The 21622-nt window shown below is 31.0% G+C and overlaps 1 protein-coding gene across 2 annotated transcripts in view; it reads right to left on the bottom strand.

The window, feature by feature from the left end:
- DENND1B (DENN domain containing 1B) overlaps nt 1-21622 on the bottom strand; it is a 327198-nt gene that overhangs the window by 240075 nt on the left and 65501 nt on the right. For both annotated transcript variants that reach the window (XM_051998705.1, XM_051998706.1), the window contains exon 3: nt 7202-7245. In XM_051998705.1, coding sequence (XP_051854665.1) covers nt 7202-7245 — 44 coding nt within the window. The remainder of the gene's footprint in view (nt 1-7201; nt 7246-21622) is intronic.

The raw sequence follows: 21622 nt of genomic DNA, 5'->3' as shown, positions 1-21622 counted from the left end.
AATTCTAATTTATAGTAAATTATTTTCTATAGTAAGCTTTATCTCCCTTTGCATTTGGCCAACTGAACTTTTTTTTTTTATAGCTTTTTATTTACAAGTTATATGCATAGGTAATTTTACAGCATTGATAATTGCCAAAAGTTCCAATTTTTTTCCCACCTTCCCCCAATTCCTCCCCTAGATGGCAGGATGACTAGTACATGTTAAATATATTAAAGTATAAATTAAATGCAAAATAAGTTTACATGTCCAAATCGTTATTTTGCTGTACAAAAAGAATAGGACTCTGGAATATTATTCAATTAGCCTGTGAAGGAAATTTAAAAAAAAAATGCAGGCAGGCAAAAATATAGGATACCAATGTAATGTTCTTACATTGAACAATGAACCAATGTAATAGTTCTTAGTCATCTTCCAAAGTTCTTTCATTGGGTATAGCTGGTTCAGTTCATCCTTGGAACTGATTTGGTTCATCTCATTGCTGAAGATAGCCAGGTCTATCAGAATTGATCATCATATAGTATTGTTGTTGAAGTATATATAGTGGTCTCCTGGTCCTGCTCATTTCACTCAGCATGAGTTCGTGTAAGTCTCTCCAGGCCTTTCTGAAATCATCCTGTTGGTCATTTCTTACTGAACAATAATATTCCATAATATTCATATACTATAATTTATTCAGTCATTCTCCAATTGATGGGCATCTACTCAGTTTCCAGTGTCTGGAAAGAGGGCTGCCACATTCTTGCACATACAGGTCCCTTTCCCTTCTTTAAGATCTTTTTGGGATATAAGCCCAGTAGTATCACTGCTGGATCAAAAGGTATAGTTCCAAATTGCTCTCCAAAATGGCTGGATTTATTCACGATTCCACCAACAATGTATTAATGTCCCTGTTTTCCCATATCCCCTCAAACATTCTGCATTGTCTTTCCCTGTCATTCTAGCCAGTCTAACAGGTATGTAGTGGTATCTCAGGGTTGTCTTAATTTGCATTTCTCTGATTAATAATGACTTGGAGCATCTTTTCAAATGGCTAGAAATAGTTTCAATTTCTTCGTCTGTGAATTGTCTGTTCATATCCTTTGACCATTTATCAAGTGGAGAATGGCTTGCTTTCTTATAAATTAGAGTCAATTCTCTATATATTTTGGAGATGAGGTCTTTATCATAACCTTTGACTGTAAAAATGTTTTCCCAGTTTATTGTTTCCCTTCTAATCTTGTCTGCATTAGTTTTGTATGTACAAAAACTTTTCAATTTGATATAATCGAAATTTTCTATTTTGTGATCAGTAATGATCTCTAGTTCTTCTTTGGTCATAAATTCATTCCTCTTCCACAAGTCTGAGAGGTAAACTATCCTGTGTTCCTCTAATTTATTTATAATCTCATTCTTTATGCCTAGGTCATGAACACATTTTGACCTTATCTTGGTGCACGGTGTTAAGTGTGGGTCAATACTTAGTTTCTGCCATACTAGTTTCCAATTTTCCCAGCAATTTTTATCAAACAGTGAGTTCTCATCCCAAAAGCTGGGGTCTTTGGGTTTGTCAAACACTAGAGTATTAAGGTTATTGACTGTTTTGTCCTTTGAACCTAACCTATTCCACTGATCCATCTATTTCTTAGCCAATACCAAATGGTTTTGGTAACAGCTGCTTTATAATATAATTTTAGATCTAGTGCAGCTAGGCCACCTTCATTTGATTTTTTTTTTCCATTAATTCCCTAGAAATTCTTGACCTTTTGTTTTTCCATATGAACTTTGTTGTTATTTTTTTCTAGGTCATTAAAATAGTTTTTTGGGAGTCTGATTGGTATAGCGCTAAACAAATAAATTACCAACTGAACTTTTAAATGAGGTATTTTGTTCACTGCAATTTTTTTCCATTTGACAGATTCTGTTTTTCAATCAATTGATTTCTTTTTCACATTTATTTTGTAGTTATATACTTTTTCCATTTCATCAAATCTACTTTTTAAGGATTTTTCTTCAGATAATTTCTATTTTTCCTTTTTCAAACTCTCTTGCAAAGATCTTATTTCCTCCCTGTTTTTCTTCTAATTCTCTTTTAAGATCCTTTTTGAATTCTTCCAAAAAAGCCTTATGAAATGGGAACCAACTCATATCACACTTTAGGGGCTTCATCTGGAAATTATTTGTCTTTAGGATCCTTAAGATTTGAGGTCTGGTCTTCTCTTTCTCCATAAAAGCTGTCTATGGTCAGAGTTCCTTTTGGGTTTTCTTTTGGTTTTTTTGCTCATTTTTTTAAAGGTTGAGGTCTGCTCTCTTAAGGCAAAGAAACAGCAACAGCCACTTTAGTTTGCTCTGGGGACAGTGCTGCTGACTGACTTTTTGTGCTGGGTAGGCGTGGCCAGATCCCCCAGAGGCTCACAATTTGCCTTTTGTATTTGCTTCAGAGGTCTCACAGCAAATCTGCTGATCTACTGGCCTAAGAATCTCACAAACAATTCCCGGGTGCAGTCACAAAGCCCTGGCTTCTTGCCCCAGCTCCTTTGCCCCAGGCTCCCTGCACTGACATCTGGGCTCTGCAGCCTCTCCCCCTGCCCAATTGAAACAGACCTTTTCTGAAGTTCTTTCAAAGTATTTTCTTTTGAAAATTTGTTGTACTCCAAAAATTTGTGGATTTTGTCACTTCAAAACCAATTCAGAGGCTTGAGCTGATGTTGATTTGAGGGAAGCTCAGAAGTGGTCAAATAGAGCCATGTCTACTCTCTGCCACCTTGGCTCCACCCCTATTGGTTACATTTTAACATATATTTCATAAATAGAATGACTGTGACTATAGAGATTAATCCTTGTTCCCCATTGCCATTTCTAGGTGCATCCTTTACCAACATCACTCTTCAATAAATTCTGCTTTAGGATTAGCAATCCATATTTATCTCACAATCTACATTCTGAAAGCTATTGCCCAGCAATTCAAAAGCTATTCTCCTTTTATCAAATTCAGTGCCTCATTCACAGTTTTCCTCTCTAGCACAATCTTCTCTCAATCTAGGAGATAACATGGATGTCAATACTTCCTCAATTCTTCAATCATCTACTCTATTCCACCTCAGCTATATAGAATGGTCACATCCTTGATCTTGTTATAACCTATAAGTGTCCCAGTTCCTTCTTTAAGAACTCTAAATTTCACTTATTTGATCATGTTCTTTAATATTTCTATTTCCCAATCATATCATTTGATGATCAGTTACACTCAACATAATCCACTAGTCTTAAATTCTTTGCTTCTGGATCCTATTTACACTCATGATTTTTCTATCTTTACCCAATCTACAGAGAAAATTGAGCCCATCTCCATCAATCAATGAGTATAATATGAAGAGCTTAATATATATCAGGAATAGTTATTGCAATATTGGTGTTCCTGTCCCAAGAATCTCACCACTCTGGTCATTCTCCATTTAGCTGCTAAAGTAAAAATTTAAGTTTGACTATGTCACCACCCTCCCCTTTTAATGGAAAAACTTAAGCAGCTCCCTTTTACCTCAAGATCAAATACAAAACTCTGCCATTCAAAGTACTTCATAACCTGTCCTGCCAAATACACCTTTCCTATCTTATCACTCCTTAAATTGCCCCTTCTCTTCTCTGCCCCTGCCACATACTGTGCAATCCAGTAACATTAGCCTCTTCACTATTCATTGCACAAGACAATTCAAATTCTGAGCATTTTCATTATTGTTCCCTATGCCTGGAATTCTTCCCTTTCTCGTCTCTTGACATCTCTGCTTTCCTGTAAGTCCCTGCTAAAATCCCACTTTATTCATCCTATCCTTAACTTTGGGGACTTCCCTGTATTGATTTTCTCCAATTATCCTGCAATATAGTTTGCTTATGTGCATGTGTTATCACCCTTATTCAACCCTGAGTTCAGTGAGAGCAGGGTTTGTCCAAGTTTTCAATTTATATCTCTAGAATTAAGTACAATGCTTTGTAAATAGTAAATAATTAATACATGTTTTATTCATCTTTCAAGTTTTCTAATTATATAACTGTTTTTCTTGATCCCAGACAACAAATTTGGAACCAAGGCAGAAATGTTCTAGGGTTTTTTTAAGCTAATTTGGGATTGATTTCTAAAGAATTGGTGCTATTTCAAAATAAATATTTGGCCCTAAGAAACAGTGGATACCTACAAGCAGTAACTAGATTAACCATTTGTCATACGTATTTCAGAAAAGTTCCTATTAAAAGTATAAATTGGACTAGACAACACTTTGAGTTTTCTCAAAATTTCCCCAGATTTTATCCTTTAAGTTTGACTATGTCACTTTAGTGATTTTATGATTAATGCTATAGATTCAATGTTATTGGAAAGATCAAAAAAAAATACAGACTTTAATCAAAAAGAACCTTCCAACACTGAAATAGTGCTTATTAAAAGAAAATGGATTGAGCTGGAACTTTTAGTGATATTTTGATGATAGCATAACCAAACAATTGTGTCTGGATGGGGCAAACAGAAATAAGAACTTCACAAACTGAGATAAAAATAGAAATACTTTAATTTTTCAAGGAGGTACAGCTTCAAATTATTTAGATTTATTAACTTAAGCTTCAACTTGGGGTAAAATACTATCTTAGGTGCTAGGGAACAAGCAATGATTTTAAAAAAGAAAAAAGGGTCCTTACAAAATTCGTAGACTTTACAATCCAGTGAGAGAAGACATTTCCCCATGTGGACAACATAGGAAAACTACAACAGATGAACCACCAATTAATATGAAACAGAATTTTTCTTTTTTATTAAAATTTCTAGGCTAACTACAAGAAGCATTGTGGGAAACATAAATATTATACAAAGGACTATACTGATATCTTTAGCATGCTCATTCTCATAACTCTAAAAGAAAAAAATAATTTCAAATAAGCCCTCAATAAGGACTGGCATACATTAGCTATTTTCAACTTTCTCTTCATTCCAAAAGTCTCCAATCTTCCCAATTCATGTTCTTGATAAATGATGAGTCATCCTCAGGAAATTGAGCCATTCAGAAAAGTGCTCCCTCAGTTTGCCCAATCTTCAAATCTTTTAAAAATTATTATTTCATTAAATGTCTAGAGGCCTTTTTTTTTTCTTGCAAGATTAAATTCAGTTCTTTTGGGCAGGTTATTCTTGATTGTAAACCCTGCTCTTTGGCCTTAAGCACTCCAATCTTTTAATAAAGTAATATTAAATCTTGTGTGATCCTGGTTGGCTTTACAATATTTGAATGGTTCTTTTCGGAAAAATGTGGTCATTGTTCTCCTGTTCTTCATTTGGTCCTCACCCAGGAAAAGTGACTGATTTCATGGATTTGCAATTGATACTATTCCTCAGATGATATTACACCGGCACTTAATAACTAGTGATTGCTATATAATGAAAAAAATAGGTGACTCAGTAGATAAAGTGCAAGAAATCAAGAAGATCTGAGTTAAATGCTACCTCAAATGCTTACTAGCTATGTGTCTCTGGGCAAGTCACTTAACCTGCTTGTGTTGCACTTTTCAGTATACCACACCAGTATCCTTGCTAAGAAAGAACCATGGATAATACTGGTGGTGACAAAGAACTAGACATTTTGAACACATTCAGTTAACAAATGAATAACAATAATATCATAAAAACTTAACAAATGTTTGCTGGTTACTTAGCCAACTTGAGATTAACTTTCTTTCCCCTCTAGACAATTCCTTAATTTCAATTTTGAGCTAAATATTTCTCGTACCTAATAATATCCTCTAAAACAAACAAGTCTATCAAGTAACAAGAGCCAAAAAAAAGCCATTATATCACACACACACACACACAATGATAGTGAACACTCAATATTGTATAGTGAATTTAAAGGAGGAATTATAACAATCACAGAATTTAACAGTTGAAAGGAAACTAAGTAGTTATCTAGTCAACTCATACAAAAAATGGGATTTATATATTACATAACTAGCCTCTGCTTGAAGACCTCCAACGAAGAACTCACTATATCTAAAAGCAGTCCATTTCACATTGCCAGAACTGTAGGGGAATAGATGGAATAGGATAAATGGAAAAGTCTAAATTCTCTTCTACCTGAAAGTTCTTCAAATACCTAAAAACTGCTCTTATGTACCACCTGAGTTTCCTTTTCTGCAGACTAAACATGACCAGTTCCTTAAACAGATCTCAGATGACATGAACTTAAGAGCCTTCACCATCCTCAAGGTCCTCCTCTATATATGCAATGGAAAGATTAAGAAATACCACTGCCTATTTATTATGATTCTTATCAACTACAATACTTTAGAAACAGATAAGTTGGACAGTGTCTGGAGAAAGGCAATTAAGTTATGACATATGTTCCTCTGCTCTTTTTCTGCACTAACTGCTTTAAATATAAATTCTTATTAACTTTGGCCAATTTTTTAATTAATCAAAATCATTATGCCTAAGTGTTTAATATATGAAAAAAAAATCCCAAGTTCATACTGACAATATATTTACAATAACAAGCCTAATTTAACCAATTTCTAGTTAATTTCTGTGCCAACTGAAGTAATTCATTATCTCCATAGATATCTATTCTGTTATTTTCAAGCCTCCTTTCTTTGTCAGGAAATAGAAGAGACCTGCCAAAATGTTGACTATATTTATAATTTTTAATTGTTTTCAATTTACTTGACATAAATAGTATCAGTCAAGTTTTTATCCATTAAAAATAAGAATTTCAGTAGCTAACTAAAGTTTAAATGATTAAAACAAGTGATCCCACAGAATTCTCATACCATGTCTCTTAAAAGATGAATGAATAGCAGTGCACACTTTATAATTCAATTTTAGTATAATTTCTTTAGATTAGAACACTATAGAGAAAAAATATTTATTTTGTGTAGCATCTACTTCTACCTTAACAAAAAACAGTAACAAAATCTCAAGTACTGTTAAGTTTAAAGGCAATTAATTATTTTTAAAAACTTTAATTTTCTTCCAATTTCATATTTAAAATTATATTGAAAATACAAACATTAAAAAGTGGTTTTTAGTCATTATACATAATTGTTCCATAATTACCAACTCATAAATAAAATCTTTTTAATTTGTGTCCTCTATCCTCCCACTTTTAAAACTACATGGGAGAAGTGTTATTCTAATCATTAGAAGTAATACCTATAAAATTAGCATAAAAATTTTTAAATATTTTCCAACCTGATCTCCAAAGTCTTCTGGGAATTTCCATAGTACCACTGGTTCTGTAAATAATTGACAAGTAACATTAGTTCTACACATTTCAATTCCTTCATTTTTTAACATTTACTTATCAAATTAAATATTTTAACTAGGGATTTCAATTGACTCTTGAACATAAAAACAAAAAATAATTTAAATAAAATTAAAATGTTGATCAAATCAATTAATCCAAATGAATTAATCATCAATTAATTCAGATGATAATAATCACAAAATAACAAGATCCAGAAAAATATAAATTATAATTTAAAATATAATGCATTTTAGGAAGGAAACGATGTTTTAATACTGCTTGTATTTCAGATACTTATCTTGATATACAAATTTACTTACTTTCTTTATAAAGGAGACTAGAAATGAAGCAATTGTGAGTAAATCTAATTTTTTTTCAGTTATCAGTTCAATTATATTTCAGCTCTAAAAAAACATATTGGGATGTACCAACACCTAATTTACATTAAAAGTCACCTCATCCAATTTTATGTTTGCACTTTTATAAGCAGTTCTGTAAAGTAACTACTAGAAATGAACTAACAACTTAATATACCTTTGCTCCTCATTTAGAATCTAAATTTATAGATCTTTAAATTTTTATTCTTCTACTGATATAATGGAAATCCAAAGTCCTAAATTTTTAAATAGTATTAGCAAATTTCTCTGGTTATTTACCATAAATTTTTATCCTTTGAAAACAAACTTCAAAGAACACATAAGTATGCTTCAATGGAGATTTAAGAAAGATTAATTTGTTATTCATGAAATGCTTTCAAAACCCTAAGATAACCAACAGTTTTATGAAGAACCACTGATGGAGGACATATAGAAGTATAGCACCATTCATAGCAAAAACATTAAGTAGTCAAAGATCTGTCCAGACATATAGAGAATAAAAGGAAATGTAATTCTATCTCTTACTTTCCAAGCATAACACTTTTTTTTCATAATTCTACACACTGAATTGTAAAAGATTTTAGTTTGTTGTTGTTGTTGTTTTTTCCTAACAATAAAAATATGGAAAATTTTTACATCATGATGGTAAGAGAAAAGATGGCCCCAAATGATTTATTTTATTAGATAGAATATTTAAAAGAAAATTATTCCAAAATAATTCCAAAAAAAAATCCAACATATAAAGAAAAAAAAATCTTTGAATTTGATCTTTTTTCTCACCTTAAGATTTCTTATCAGTAATTAATAATTTCTTAAGAACATATTCAAAGACTATGATAATCAAGCTGAATTCTACTGCCTTATTTATTATTAATTGGCATGTTTGCATTTTAAAGTATATTTCTTCCATTTAAAACAGAAATAATAATTGCTTACATCAAGAAATGTGACTTATTTTTATATTACAGAAGGATGAGTTGACTGTCTAAAAATACAATGCCTTTTAGAAGATTATTTTGTTTACCTAATTATTACCTATTATTTTGTTTGTCTAAAACAGGCCAGTCTAAGAGTAAATATAAATTTTTATAAAATGAGAACTATTAAATAAATGTTTAAAAATCATCTTATATAAATTTATATGAAATATTAAACATGTATCACCCTAAGAAATTTTTAAAAGACATTTTAATCAAATTACCAATTTACTACAATAAGATTATCACCTATCTTTATTATATAAATGACATGAATAAATTTTCTCCAAAGAGAATCTTTAAAATACCTCGAGAGTCCCTTCACATCGAATTTCTTCAACTTAAAATTCTCTTAACACTACTTTCAAGATATTCTATGCCCTTTCTGGGTTTGGGCTTTGTGTTTTTAAATTCCAACTTTTTACCTCTTTTTTTTCTTTTTAAGCAGAACTGGACTTGATTTGTAGGACTGTTTTAATGTATTTTGTATTCTGCTATCTCTATTTTTTTTTTCCTCTTCTTAAAAAGTCTTATGACTATAAATACAAAAAAACCCACTAGAAATATAATACAGTAAAATATATATTTCTCTCCTTTCTCATTTAAACTTTCCCTTTTTTACCCACCCAAACAAAAATTATGACACAATCATCTGGATCCATATTTTTAAACAAATTACTTTTGTTGTAGCCTCTGGGGGTTAGATTCAGATAGCATCTGACATCTTTGTGGCAACTTCTCACAAATACTGCAAAGGAAGAAACAAAAGAGTACCAAATCCAAAAAAGGGGGAATAATCCGATTCTGCAACTTTATGCACTTTATTGAGATTTACAAAGACTGAATTTTTTCCCCCTGAGGATTACTTTCCAGACACTCCATCTGATCTCTCAATGTTAGGTCAATTTTATGCTGATTTTCTGGGTGAGAGGATGAGAATTGCTGGCAGAAATAGTTGTTGCCAGTGATGACTGATGTATACAAGATTTCTCCAATGTCCTGTGCCTAGCAGTACTTCAAGAATATATATGTCATTTTCTTAATTACATTAAAAAAATTTCTGCTGATGATATGGAAACTAAACTGAAATATGAAAATAAGCAGTACAAATTTATTTTCTTTTTAAGGAAAAATTAAATTGTGCAATTTATAAAAATAAACTAAAATAATGAGGAAAATGAGAAAAATATCTAAATTTATGTTTCTGCATCTAGAAGTACATTTTGAACTCATCAGCAATCCTTTAAAAATATTCATTTAAGTAAAAAAATATACACGTTCATGTAAAAATATATGACAGTTATCAGAATTTCCATTAAAGATCAATGATAACAATCATTTTTATACAGGGATTCAGATCATTTTCATAATTTGAAAGGAAAAGGGAAAATATATTTCAGTGAACAAAATAGGATATCCACCAGTAAATAATTTTCTAATAAATGTTATTCTAGTATATCTTAAATTTCTAAATTCTCACTTGTTTTCTTGTAATGACCTATAGGAATAGAAAATGTTAAATAAGAGAACTTCCAAAATTCCTTCCAAATTTGATATTATGTGATTCTATTTATTGAAGCAAACTGTTCATCAATATTCCTCAAGCAAACAGAACAGCAACAATGAGCTTAAAATATTTTAGTGACTTAATAGTATAATAAAGCCTTAAGAAAATGGTTTGTTTGCAGAAAGAATAAGAATTACTTAATTTTAGAGAATATATTATATATATAGAGAGAGAGAGAGAGAATATATATATACATATATACATATATGTATGTATATATATATATAAATGGAATGTAATTTTTTTTCAAGCATAATAACAATGGCTAGAGAATACAATTTGGAAAAGAAAGAATTCACTGGAAAGAAAATAATCCCAGAAGACGACCATTACTTTTACTTGTCTGAACTCAAGACATGTGTAACATATATACATATGTGTGTAGTGTTAAATGCCCTTGTTATATATATATATAATGTATGTGTGTGTGTATATATCATATATATAATGAATGTATGTATGTATGTATACACACACATACACATACGGGGCGGGGGGAATAATAGAATCATAGAATTTAGAAAACAGAAGAAACCTTAATTATCCAACTCACCCTCATTTTACATAATTCAAGACTGACGCCCAGAAAAATCATTTCATTAGCCCAAGTTAATAGAGATAATTGGCATAAGAGGTCTAATTTGATATCCTTATATTCTGGGTCAGCAAGATTGGGATTTGTGTCTTACTCAGAGGTTAAGAGGTTAAATGACTTGTCCAAAGTCACACAGGTAAAGGGAAAACCAAAAAAGTGCCTGATATGACTGATAACTTATTCTCTATGAAGAGAATAAAAAGGACCACTGATTCCTCTTTTTTCAGACTGAGAAGAAACTGATAGATCAGGAAAAATGCAATATAATATACAAGTTTCAACAAGGTATTTAAATTTCAAAGTCTCTTCAAATACTCTGGAAAGAAGAGATTCATAAATATGAAGTACATCATAGCACAACTGGGAACTTGTTAGTAAATTTAGGCTAAGTGGACAACCAATCCAAAGGTATACTTATAGATAAAGGTCCATATGGATAGCTCAGTCTTTAACTTAATCCTATTAAATATTTTTATTAATGATTTACATGAAAGCATAGATGGCAGGCTAATCAAACTTGCCACTGACTGTAAGTGAGTTAGCATCCTGAATATCAGGATTAGTATCCAAAAAATCTTAACAGGCTGCAACAATGGCCATGTCTAAGAGACCTAACTGAGTTTCAATTGATAAATGATGGACAGAAGCAGCTACACCCAAAGAAAGAACACTGGGAAACGAATGTGAACTATCTGCATTTTTGTTTTTCTTCCCGGGTTATTTTTACCTTCTGAATCCAATTCTCCCTGTGCAACAAGAGAACTGTTCGGTTCTGTAAACATATATTGTATCTAGGATATACTGCAACATATCTAACTATAAAGGACTGCTTGCCATCTAGAGGAGGGGGTGGAGGGAGGGAGGGAGGGAAGGGGAAAATCGGAACAGAAACAAGTGCAAGGAATAATGTTGTAAAAAAAAAATTACCCTGGCATAGATTCTGTCAATATAAAGTTATTATTAATTTTTTTTAAAAATGGCCATGTCTAACAAGATAAAATTTAACAGATATCAATGCAAAGTCCTGAACTTAGCTTCAGAAAGTAATAAAAGAGACCATAGGTTTTTGGCAGATTGAAATCTCTTTACAAATTAATAGTATGACTAGCAAGCCAAAAGTTAAAAAGATGATATTAGTATTTTCTCTGGGAAAAAAAGTGATAGTTCCACTGTACTGGTCATCTCCCATCTGGGAAACTGTTTGCAGTTCAAGTACCACATTTTACAAAACCACTAATAAATAGGAAGATTATGTCTTCAATTATGTAAAGCAATGTCATGCAAAAAGATTAAACTTGATTTTTTGGACTCACTAAGATCATACAAAGGCAGAATTCCACTTTATATAGAATTATAAAGATGATATGTTTGCAATGATCAACTAAAACTGTTTAAAAATAGAATGGGCTAATTCTGGAGGCAGCAAAATTCCCATTACTAGTGTAAAGTGAATCCCTATTAAATAATAGGTTGAACTAAATGTCATGTTAAGGTCTCTTCCAACTCAGTAGTTGCAATTGCATGGACTCTTAAGTAGTTGAATAAGCTGCAACAGGTCCTATGAGTTTCCTTTCCTCACATAAGTTTTTAGGTAATATATAGGAAAAGACATTTTGAGAAGAATCTATAATATATGGAAATGACCCACAGTGTACCTCTGAACTGAATTAAGCTCTTTCCCTAAATCTAATGTGTATATATCCTTTGGAGAAGGGAAAGGGGGAGAGAGGTAAAAATTATATCCTATTATTCTAACTTCTCCACAGAAATTTTAGCACATGACTTTCTTTTTCAAAGATAGCACTGAGATATGGGAATGAAAAAAATATTTTTAAAATCAGTGGCAATAATTAACGCTATCACTTTCCATACCTTCTTCCAAGATAGATCACTTTCTTCCCAGAAAACCATGAAGATTCCCAAGATAGATCACATCTAGCTAGGAGTGGAGATACTGGCTTTTTTTTTTTTAATTGATTATTCTTGAACCAGAGCTACCAGAGGTGAATCCCCTTGAATCCCTTTCATCCCTTTCATGAATAATCCATTCCTTCAATTTTGTTTTTTTAGATAATGGTTTAAATTTTTCATAGTATTTCACTGAAATGACACAATCCCTTTTTTTTTCCCTTAAAATGAATATGTATTCATAGAATGTTACAACAGATGGGTATCTCTACTTAAGTCATTTAATTCAATCTCCTAATTTGTTATCAGAGAGTATGATATGAATTTGTTACTCAAGATCTCACAATTTGCTAGTCCTTGAGCTAAGACTAAAATTCAGATTTCCTAATTCTTATTCTAATATTCCTTCCTTTCTGCACTACTTAAATAAATTTCATATGAGTGCTACAGTAATAAATACACAGACAACAAAATATTAGCATTAAATACTGTTTTTAAATCACAAGAACTAAGTTCAAATCCCATCTTCAACCTTATAACCCTAGTCAAATCTGAACAAAAATCAGAATATGACCCTAAGTATAAACCTTCTTTCTACGTAGATCTGGAAGCAATAAAAGATAAATTTCTGGGAACATAAATGAGGTAAGGGCAATGGAAAAGCACAAGGTGCCTGAAAATAGGTATGGAATATTTTTGACAATGACATGCATAAGGAAGAACATAAATGATATCAAACACATTTTTAACTAGAAAAGGAGTTAACCAATCATGTAACTAAAGAAAAATCAGATAGGAAGCCCAAGAGTTGCAATATTACACATGAAACAAAAAGTCTTCAAAGAAGAAAAGAGTCTTCAAAGAACTGGATGAGCTCTACTTAAAACTTATTACACAATGTAAAAAAGTGCACACAATGAAAGATACGGATAGATTGTGATCTGTAAATTGACAAGATCTCAGAATCCAACCAAGTTATCAGTCACCTGAATTTAATATATTTTCCCAGTGTAAAAGATTTTATAAACTTGCTTCTTAAAGAACAAATTCCAATGGGCATATTTCTCAGAAGCTAGTAAAATAGATTTTATTATAATGCTAACATCATCATAAAGAGGCATTTTGGTGCCTGTTAGGTTTAAAATACTTTGTTGAGATTTATTACAAAGGTTTAAGATATAGATGAATTTGCTCCTCTGCTACTCTATTTTCTTCAAAGCTTATTTTTTTGACCCAAGAACTAAATAGTCAAAAAAGATACAATAATATAAGCAAAAAATAACTATTTTCACTACAATTCATATGTTTGTTGATTGGTTTAAAGTATAGCTAAAACTTTTCTGTCTAAAGATCCATGTAATGGAGCAAAAATTTCAGGCAAATGTCCTTAATCACCTGAAGAAAGGTCTATTCCTTAAAATAAATAAATAAAATTATGTAATTGAAAAAGAATGAAATTGCTTTTAATGAGATGATAGTAAAGGATTTTGTTTGTTAATTACTAATTCATATTAAATATTTTATAGATTGTATTTACTATAACATTAATAACAAAAGATACCAAAATCAAGGTAAAATGAAATTTTAAAGCACATAAAAATATGTATATATATGCATATAAGGTTTTTTAAATATTTAACAAAAAGCACACACACATATGCACACACACAATTATATTCCTATACCTTCTCACTTTAATAATGGTATATGGTAAATCGTTTTCACCCAAACTTAAAGTAATAAGGCTGAACAATCAATAGTTTAAATTTAAAGAATGAAAGAGCCACCTGATAACTTTAAAATAAATGAAGTATCAAAAAAGTGATTCATTTTATACAGGCTACCTCATTTTATAGGGGAAGAAAGTTAAAATATAAATAAAATGACAAGAAGCAGCCAGCTATGTGGCACATCAGTTAAGAGTGTTGGACCTAGAGTCAAGAAGACTCATTTTCCTGAGTTCAGATCTGGCCTCAAATTATAGCTGTGTACCCTGGACAACTTTTTAACCCAATTTGACTCAGTTTCCTCATTTGTAAAATAAGCTAGAAAAAATGGCAGACCAATTTAGTATCTTTGCTAAGAATACCTCAAATGGGGTCACAAGAAGTTGGACACAAATGAAAAAAAGATTGGCTGAACAAAGTAATTTTCACTGTCAATTAATTCTCTTTCCAGTCAAGCACAACACATCTCATTACTAATAAAGCTCTTCTAGAAGCAATGTCATGAGGTGAAATAAGTTTTGCATTAGAAGTCAAAGAACCTAAATTCAAATTGTAGTTTTATAACTTACCATCTGTATAACTCTAAAGCCTCAGTTTCCTCATCTCTAAAATTAGCAAGAGCAGATCAAAGATTCTTAACTTTCTTTTTTTAAATCATAAATCCCTTTGGCATTCTAATATATTCTATGGGCCCCTTCTCAGAATAACACTTCATTTTTTAAAAATTCTTAATGAAAGGAAATGTTAAATCTTAGTTAGAGGTCAGTGAAACTAAAAATGAATTTTTTTTTCCATCCAAGTTCACAAACTCCCTGAAATCTACTTATGCACCCCAAGTTAATAATCCCTAAATATACAAAGTCTGAAGTGTGTTCCAGCTGTATCTGTAATACTTTATTCATCTCTAAATTTGTAGCATCTCATTACAATATCACTCCATGATAGTTTTAATACATTTTCAACTCTAATCATTTTTTCAAAACTGTTTTCTTCTGTAAAAAAAATATATATTTTTGTGAAAACATATATAGAAAATTATTCATTTAGAATGGGATTTTTCAACATCAACAATGAAATGCTGAGAATCTCTCTCAACAAATACATTTATATAGATAGATAGATACATAGATACATAAATAGATGTAGAAGTAAAGAAAATTATTTTAATTACAATTAAGACCAAAAAAAAGTTATCCAGACATCTATAAATGAGATATTCCTTTATTAAATTTTTTAACAATTTTTACTAAGGGAATTCCCATTCAGGGTCTAGTTCATCCTAGTTATTTTTATAGCCAATTGAAAAAAAATGACAATGATAACTTTCTACTTATTCCATGTATATATGTATGTATATGTGTGTACATATATACACATGTAAGTATGTATGTGTACATATATATACCCTCCAAAAGTCAAAGACAGGTTTCTCAGGCTGTGTTTCTAAAATATTATGTGTGTATGTAAACACACGTACATACACATGTGAAGATCCCATTACGTTTTCACTATTATAAGGAGCTTAAAGAACAATTCATCACCTACTGTTAAATTATGGTTGTTACTTCTGAAATTTAAGTCACAACCTGGCAAGGGTAAGGAATTTAATGCAGAATTCTAGCTTTTCTTTCTCCTTTTTTCTGTCAACAACTAAATTGTTAAAAACCAGGTCTACATAACCAAATAGTTGAGTTTTTGTTTATATCTTTGTAATTTCTAGTTAAAGGACATGATAATATAGCTTCAAAGAACCTTTTAAAAATAAGTAGAGGGTTTGTATGGCTGTTTTCTTCTTTTCCCATTAAATAAAACCTATTATAATAAAGAGGGAAAAAACCTCATCAATCACCTGATGGAGTAATTCAAAACTTAACCAAACAAGGCTAATGGGTGAGAATTGAATTGAAAACACCTTGACAAAGAAAGCAATTTCTTTTCTTCGCACTCTTCTGAAGCTGTGGGTGATCATGGTAATCGAACCATCAACAGTGAGGGGCCATCTGTCCCAAGGGTCTTCCATGGAAGTTAAAAAAAAAAAAACAGGAGTGAGGGAGGAGGAGAGAAAGAAATGCTGTATCACAGATGTTCAGTCTTGATTGAGCTATGACAGGGAGGTCACAACTGAGAATCTTATGTTTTGACGTTTTTCAGATAGCAATCTTTGAAAGTCAACACAAAAGTTATGATAAGAATAGGAAAGGAAAATAGGTTGATAGATTGTAAGTATGAAGATCACAATTTTTTTCTGAAACCATTGATATCCTTTTAGTCAGCTGATATCCTCAATATATTCTAGATTTGAAGTCTATAGATTATACTTTAAATAAAAGGTACAGAGGGGAAAAAAACAAAACAAAACAAAACAAAAAAAAAAAAAACCATCACCTCATTCTAAGTATTAAGCCTGGTACAATTTACTTTTCCTTTTTCATTCATCACTAGCTATTTTCTATCTATCTCAACTAAAAGTACATTATCCCATCAAAAGAAATTATTTACTTTTTGAACACTTCTGAGTAAGTTTAACCCCCATGAACAAAAACAGTTGCAAGAAATACAAGCAACAATATAAAAGCTTAAAAATGTTAAATTACCTTAACTTCTCAGAAATTTGTCTGATTAACTTTTTCATAAAAATTCTGACAATAAACAATATCTTTTCATCAATTTAAAGTTACTAAACTTATTGTAAGCTTCAAAGCTTACTCACAACAATGGCAATGTACATTTTAAAGTTAAAATTCATAAAGAACAATTAAGAACAAAGAAAAAATAACAAAAATCTTACTTTGAAAAAATTTATGGTACTATAAAATACATATAACTGAACAAAATACCTATTGATGAAATATTAGAATATCAAAGAACAATTTCAAAGAAACCACTTCAGGCATAAGCCAAATGAATTAAATGCTAGGTATTATATTTAATATGTTGGCTTTCAGAAGTAGGAATCAGAATGTGCAATTAAATTTAAGAGAAGAGACTATTTGACAATTAAGTGATAGATCAGGTGCAAAAAAATTACAAACTTATAAGAACTTTATTCTTATAAAATTACAAATTCTTTCTTCTTTTACTATACAGAATTCTATTAAAGATTATCTTATTGTAAAGAACAATTTTACAGTGTTTAAAACATATTGCATAATATTTTTATAATTTTTTTTGAGGAAGACAATACTAACATCTGCTTTATAAGTTGGCATATTATACTGGATTTTTAAAGCATTTTCTTTTAACCTCCAAAAGAATATAATGTAGCCTTTGTATCATGTCCTAAAAAACAATCTAAGTAATAATAAACAATGCTATAAATAAGAATCTACAGCAAGTATATATAATACAGAATTAAAGTTAAGATTAAGTAGCTATTAGCTATTAAAAGTAGCAGCAGCAGCAGCAAATAAGAAGAGAAATGATGAAAATTTCTTTAAAGAATGTAGACTAGATAGAGGAAGGTGAAATAGGAAAAAGAAAGAAAAAATAACCAGCTGCTCCTCAACACTGAACAGGTCAGTTAGGAATAAACTGTGTTTGAAAGTGAAATAGAAGAGATAGGTAAAAATGAAATAAATCATAGAGAAATTCTAAACTTTCCAAATGCTAGTTTGAACAACTGATTTTTAAAACATTAATCAATAGCTAATGACTAACATCTACAAGGGAATTTACATATATTGCTGTAAGAATAAATACACATGTATTAAGAGGTGGCCTAGAATAGAGACAGCAGGTAGCACCAGTGGACAAGCATTCAAATGTGGCCTCAAACACATATTTGCTGGGCAAGTCACTTAATCGCTGAATAAGTTTTCTCATCCATAAAATGGTACAATAACAGCACCTATTATTAAGGTTATTTTTTGCATTCTCTTTATCCTTCTTGAATTAATTTCTTTAGGTTTTCCTTACCAATCCTCCATATTCCTTTATGTCCACCTTATTTGTCTTCTATACGCTTCTCTTACTTCCCAGAAGTAGAATCTAAATCTGGAGATTCTCCAAATTTTCTTCAATCTGTCCCAAATTTTGCTTCCAGGGTTTTTTGAAAATGAAATATGAAAATAACTGTAAATCATCTGATATAGTGGTTGACTATAGTAAAGTTAGCTATTCTTATCATTACAGTTGGGGGAAAAAACAGTGTTTTACTCATAATCATACAGCTTATGTATGTCAAAGTCAGTTCTTTACTAAGCCAGTTGGTAATTCAAATAGTTTGTTATGTGAATTTAGGAACATAACATAGTCATAAGAATTAAAATAATGCTATATAGATAAATATTAGAAATTAATTTTCCCAATGTTGAAACATAATTATTTTTCATTTAAGTAGATTTAGAACCAAAATGCAAGCATCAATTTCAACAGAAACATTTCTTAATTTTTTTTGCCTTACTACATTAAATGATAAAATCTCATATGCCTTGAGAATATATATTCTTATCTCTTTAAGAATACTTTATCTTTCTAAAGGTTTTCATTTAGATGTTCTCTTAAAAGGCATAACAAATTCTAAAATGTACTGATTTTCATCTGAAAAATGTATTTAAACGGTTTCCATAGAAGAAAGTTGCTGGAAAAGAGGACAAAAGAAGAAAGCCAAATAAAAAAGAAAAGAATAAAAAAGAAAACAAAAATATGGAGGCAATTTGGAAGGATTTGGACTAATGAAGTATATCAGATGTTGAATCTATAAAGGATATATTTAGCACAATTTGTGACAAAGCGAATAAAATTTAAAAAACAATCTCCAAGTCTAGATACAGAAGCAAGATAGATGACAAATAAGGTAGACAATAAAGGAATATAGAGGATTGAAAAGGAAAATCTAAAGAGCTAAACTCAAGAAAAAAATAAGAATATAAGTGGCAATATAAGATTGGATGAGATAAAAACTAAGCCAATTAAAAGAATGAATTAGTGAGATAAATTGGTGAAACAAATAGTAAATTGGTCCAAGACTAAAAGTAAACTGAGTATAGCTATTGGTATATAGTCATTGAAGGGGAAAAAGCTAATTTGAGTGAAGTAGTCAAGTTATTAAGATATAACTAGTTGTAAAAAATAAGTAAATAAAATGAAAAAGTTTTAACCAGGTATTTAAGATTCAGGTATAAGCATCACCAGGAAATGCCCCAAAATAAAATTCTAAAGATACACAAAGGGAAAAAATTCCAATTAAGAGGGGAAAATGTGATTTGTCTTAAGAGACTGATATAAATACATAGGAAACTCATCACCCAACATGGATGTAAGTAAGGCAGAGTAACAAAGGCAAATATATCATGATATACTAATTAAAAAAAAAAAAAAAAAAACATGAGGGATTCTAAAGATTCTAAGGCTTAAGTAAGAAACTTGGGGACAACAAAAACTACCTTTTTAGTTATATTGGAAGGGGGGGAAAGGGAATAGAACTTTTATTTTAAGTGAATGGGGCAATGATAACTTACAATAGAGATAAAGCATTGCTACTCAAGTCATTTTGTTTCAGTTGGGTTTGTTTGTTTTGTTTCGGTTGGGTTTGTTTGTTTTGTTTTGTTTTGTTCGCTGAGGCAATTGGAGTTAAGTGATTTGCTCAGGATCACAGAGCTAGGAAATGTTAAGTGTCTGAGACCAGATTTGAACTCAGGACTTCAGGACAGGAACTCTATTCACTGTACCATTAAGCTGCCCCCTTGTTTCAGTATTTTCTTGCAAAAAGGAGTGACCTTTACAAGGGAAATGGCAGAATATTCATAAGTAGTTTCAATAAATAAGGAGAAAAATCACAGCCATTATGAAGGAGGCAAAATTATGTGCTGGCTTGAAATCTAGAGGGCAATGTTTATATTTCTGCCATAGTCACCTTAACAAGTTGATCTCAAAGAGCAGGTAAAAGGAATCAAATAATACCTGTCAAAATTCCACAGTATTGGGATGACAATTTTCTAAAGAAAACAGATATAAGGCATCAAATGAGAAAAGGTTTTGTTTTTGTTTTTATTTTAAGATAGGCAGAGGAAAAACTAGCACAGGAGTATTACACAAAGAAAAAAGGAAAGGAAAGGAAAAGGATAGCTATACTATTGGAATTTAAAATTACATTTAAAACTCTGCCTGAACAGAAAAGAGATGGATTCTCAGAGAAAAAAGAAGCTTTTTGTCTTCCCAAATATGTTAATAATATATCCAAGTAAGCTATCAGAGAAATCATCACTAAGGAGAAGGAAGAAGAACGAAGCAATAATTTATTGTTCAGGACTTTTTTCCAGTTGCATGCAGTTCTTGGTGATGCCATTTGAGATTTTCTTGACAAAGATATTGGAGTGATTAAACATTTCCTTTTCCAGCTCATTTAACAGATGAAGACACTGAGGCAAATAGAGTTAAGTGACTTTGCTCAGGATTTCACAGCTATTAAGTGTCTGAAGCCAGTATTCCTCATTGCAGGCCCAAATTCCCAGCTCAAGGGAAGTATCTGTCAATCTGATAACAACATAGACAAACATCTGTTGTCTTTCTAGGACTTGTATCCAAGACATAACAAAGGACATCCAAAAATTTATCTAAATGGATTACAACTATCCACTTTTGGTAAGTCAAGAGCAAAGTGTTTTACAAATGTAATCAAAGGGGTGAGGTTGGTGGAAAGGGTGAAAAGACTATATCTCCAAAGTCAGATACTATACCCTCAAAGTAGGAATAAAAATAGTCTCAGAAGACTTCCTGAAATTCACAGGAAAGGAAATCCAAGGAAATAATCAAACTCACGTTTCGTGGTTAAGTAGTAAAACCTAGGACTTTAAGTGTCTATACACAAATTCCCAAAGTGTAGTCAAATCAACAGGAATAAATCCTAATCTAAGAGAGCAAACGACCTCACAGCTGTCACTATGAATTGGCTGGATGAAAGTCATAACTGGGCTAATAGCTCTGAATGGGTATAACTTATTTAAAAGAAAAGGGCAGGTAAAGTTAAAGGTAACGAATTTGCATTTTATATTTTAAATAGTACACTAGAAAATCTAGGTATGAAGAGTATTTGAATGATAATCAAAAAGAGCAAGACAAGTGAGTCTATCTTTGGAGTATTAGTATACAGCCTCTCAACAGAAATAAAAAAATAGGTAAGTTTAGAAAACCTGATCATAAACTTAGGACAAAGGCATAACTTAGTAGTGATATATAATTTCAACTTTCTAGGCATCTGCTAGACCTTTCAATTTG

The sequence above is a fragment of the Antechinus flavipes genome, chromosome 4, assembly GCF_016432865.1.
Source record: "Antechinus flavipes isolate AdamAnt ecotype Samford, QLD, Australia chromosome 4, AdamAnt_v2, whole genome shotgun sequence".
NCBI classification, from domain to species: Eukaryota; Metazoa; Chordata; class Mammalia; order Dasyuromorphia; family Dasyuridae; genus Antechinus; species Antechinus flavipes.
Note: the sequence above shows the minus strand (reverse complement) of the source record. Positions and strands in the feature narration are given on the sequence as shown.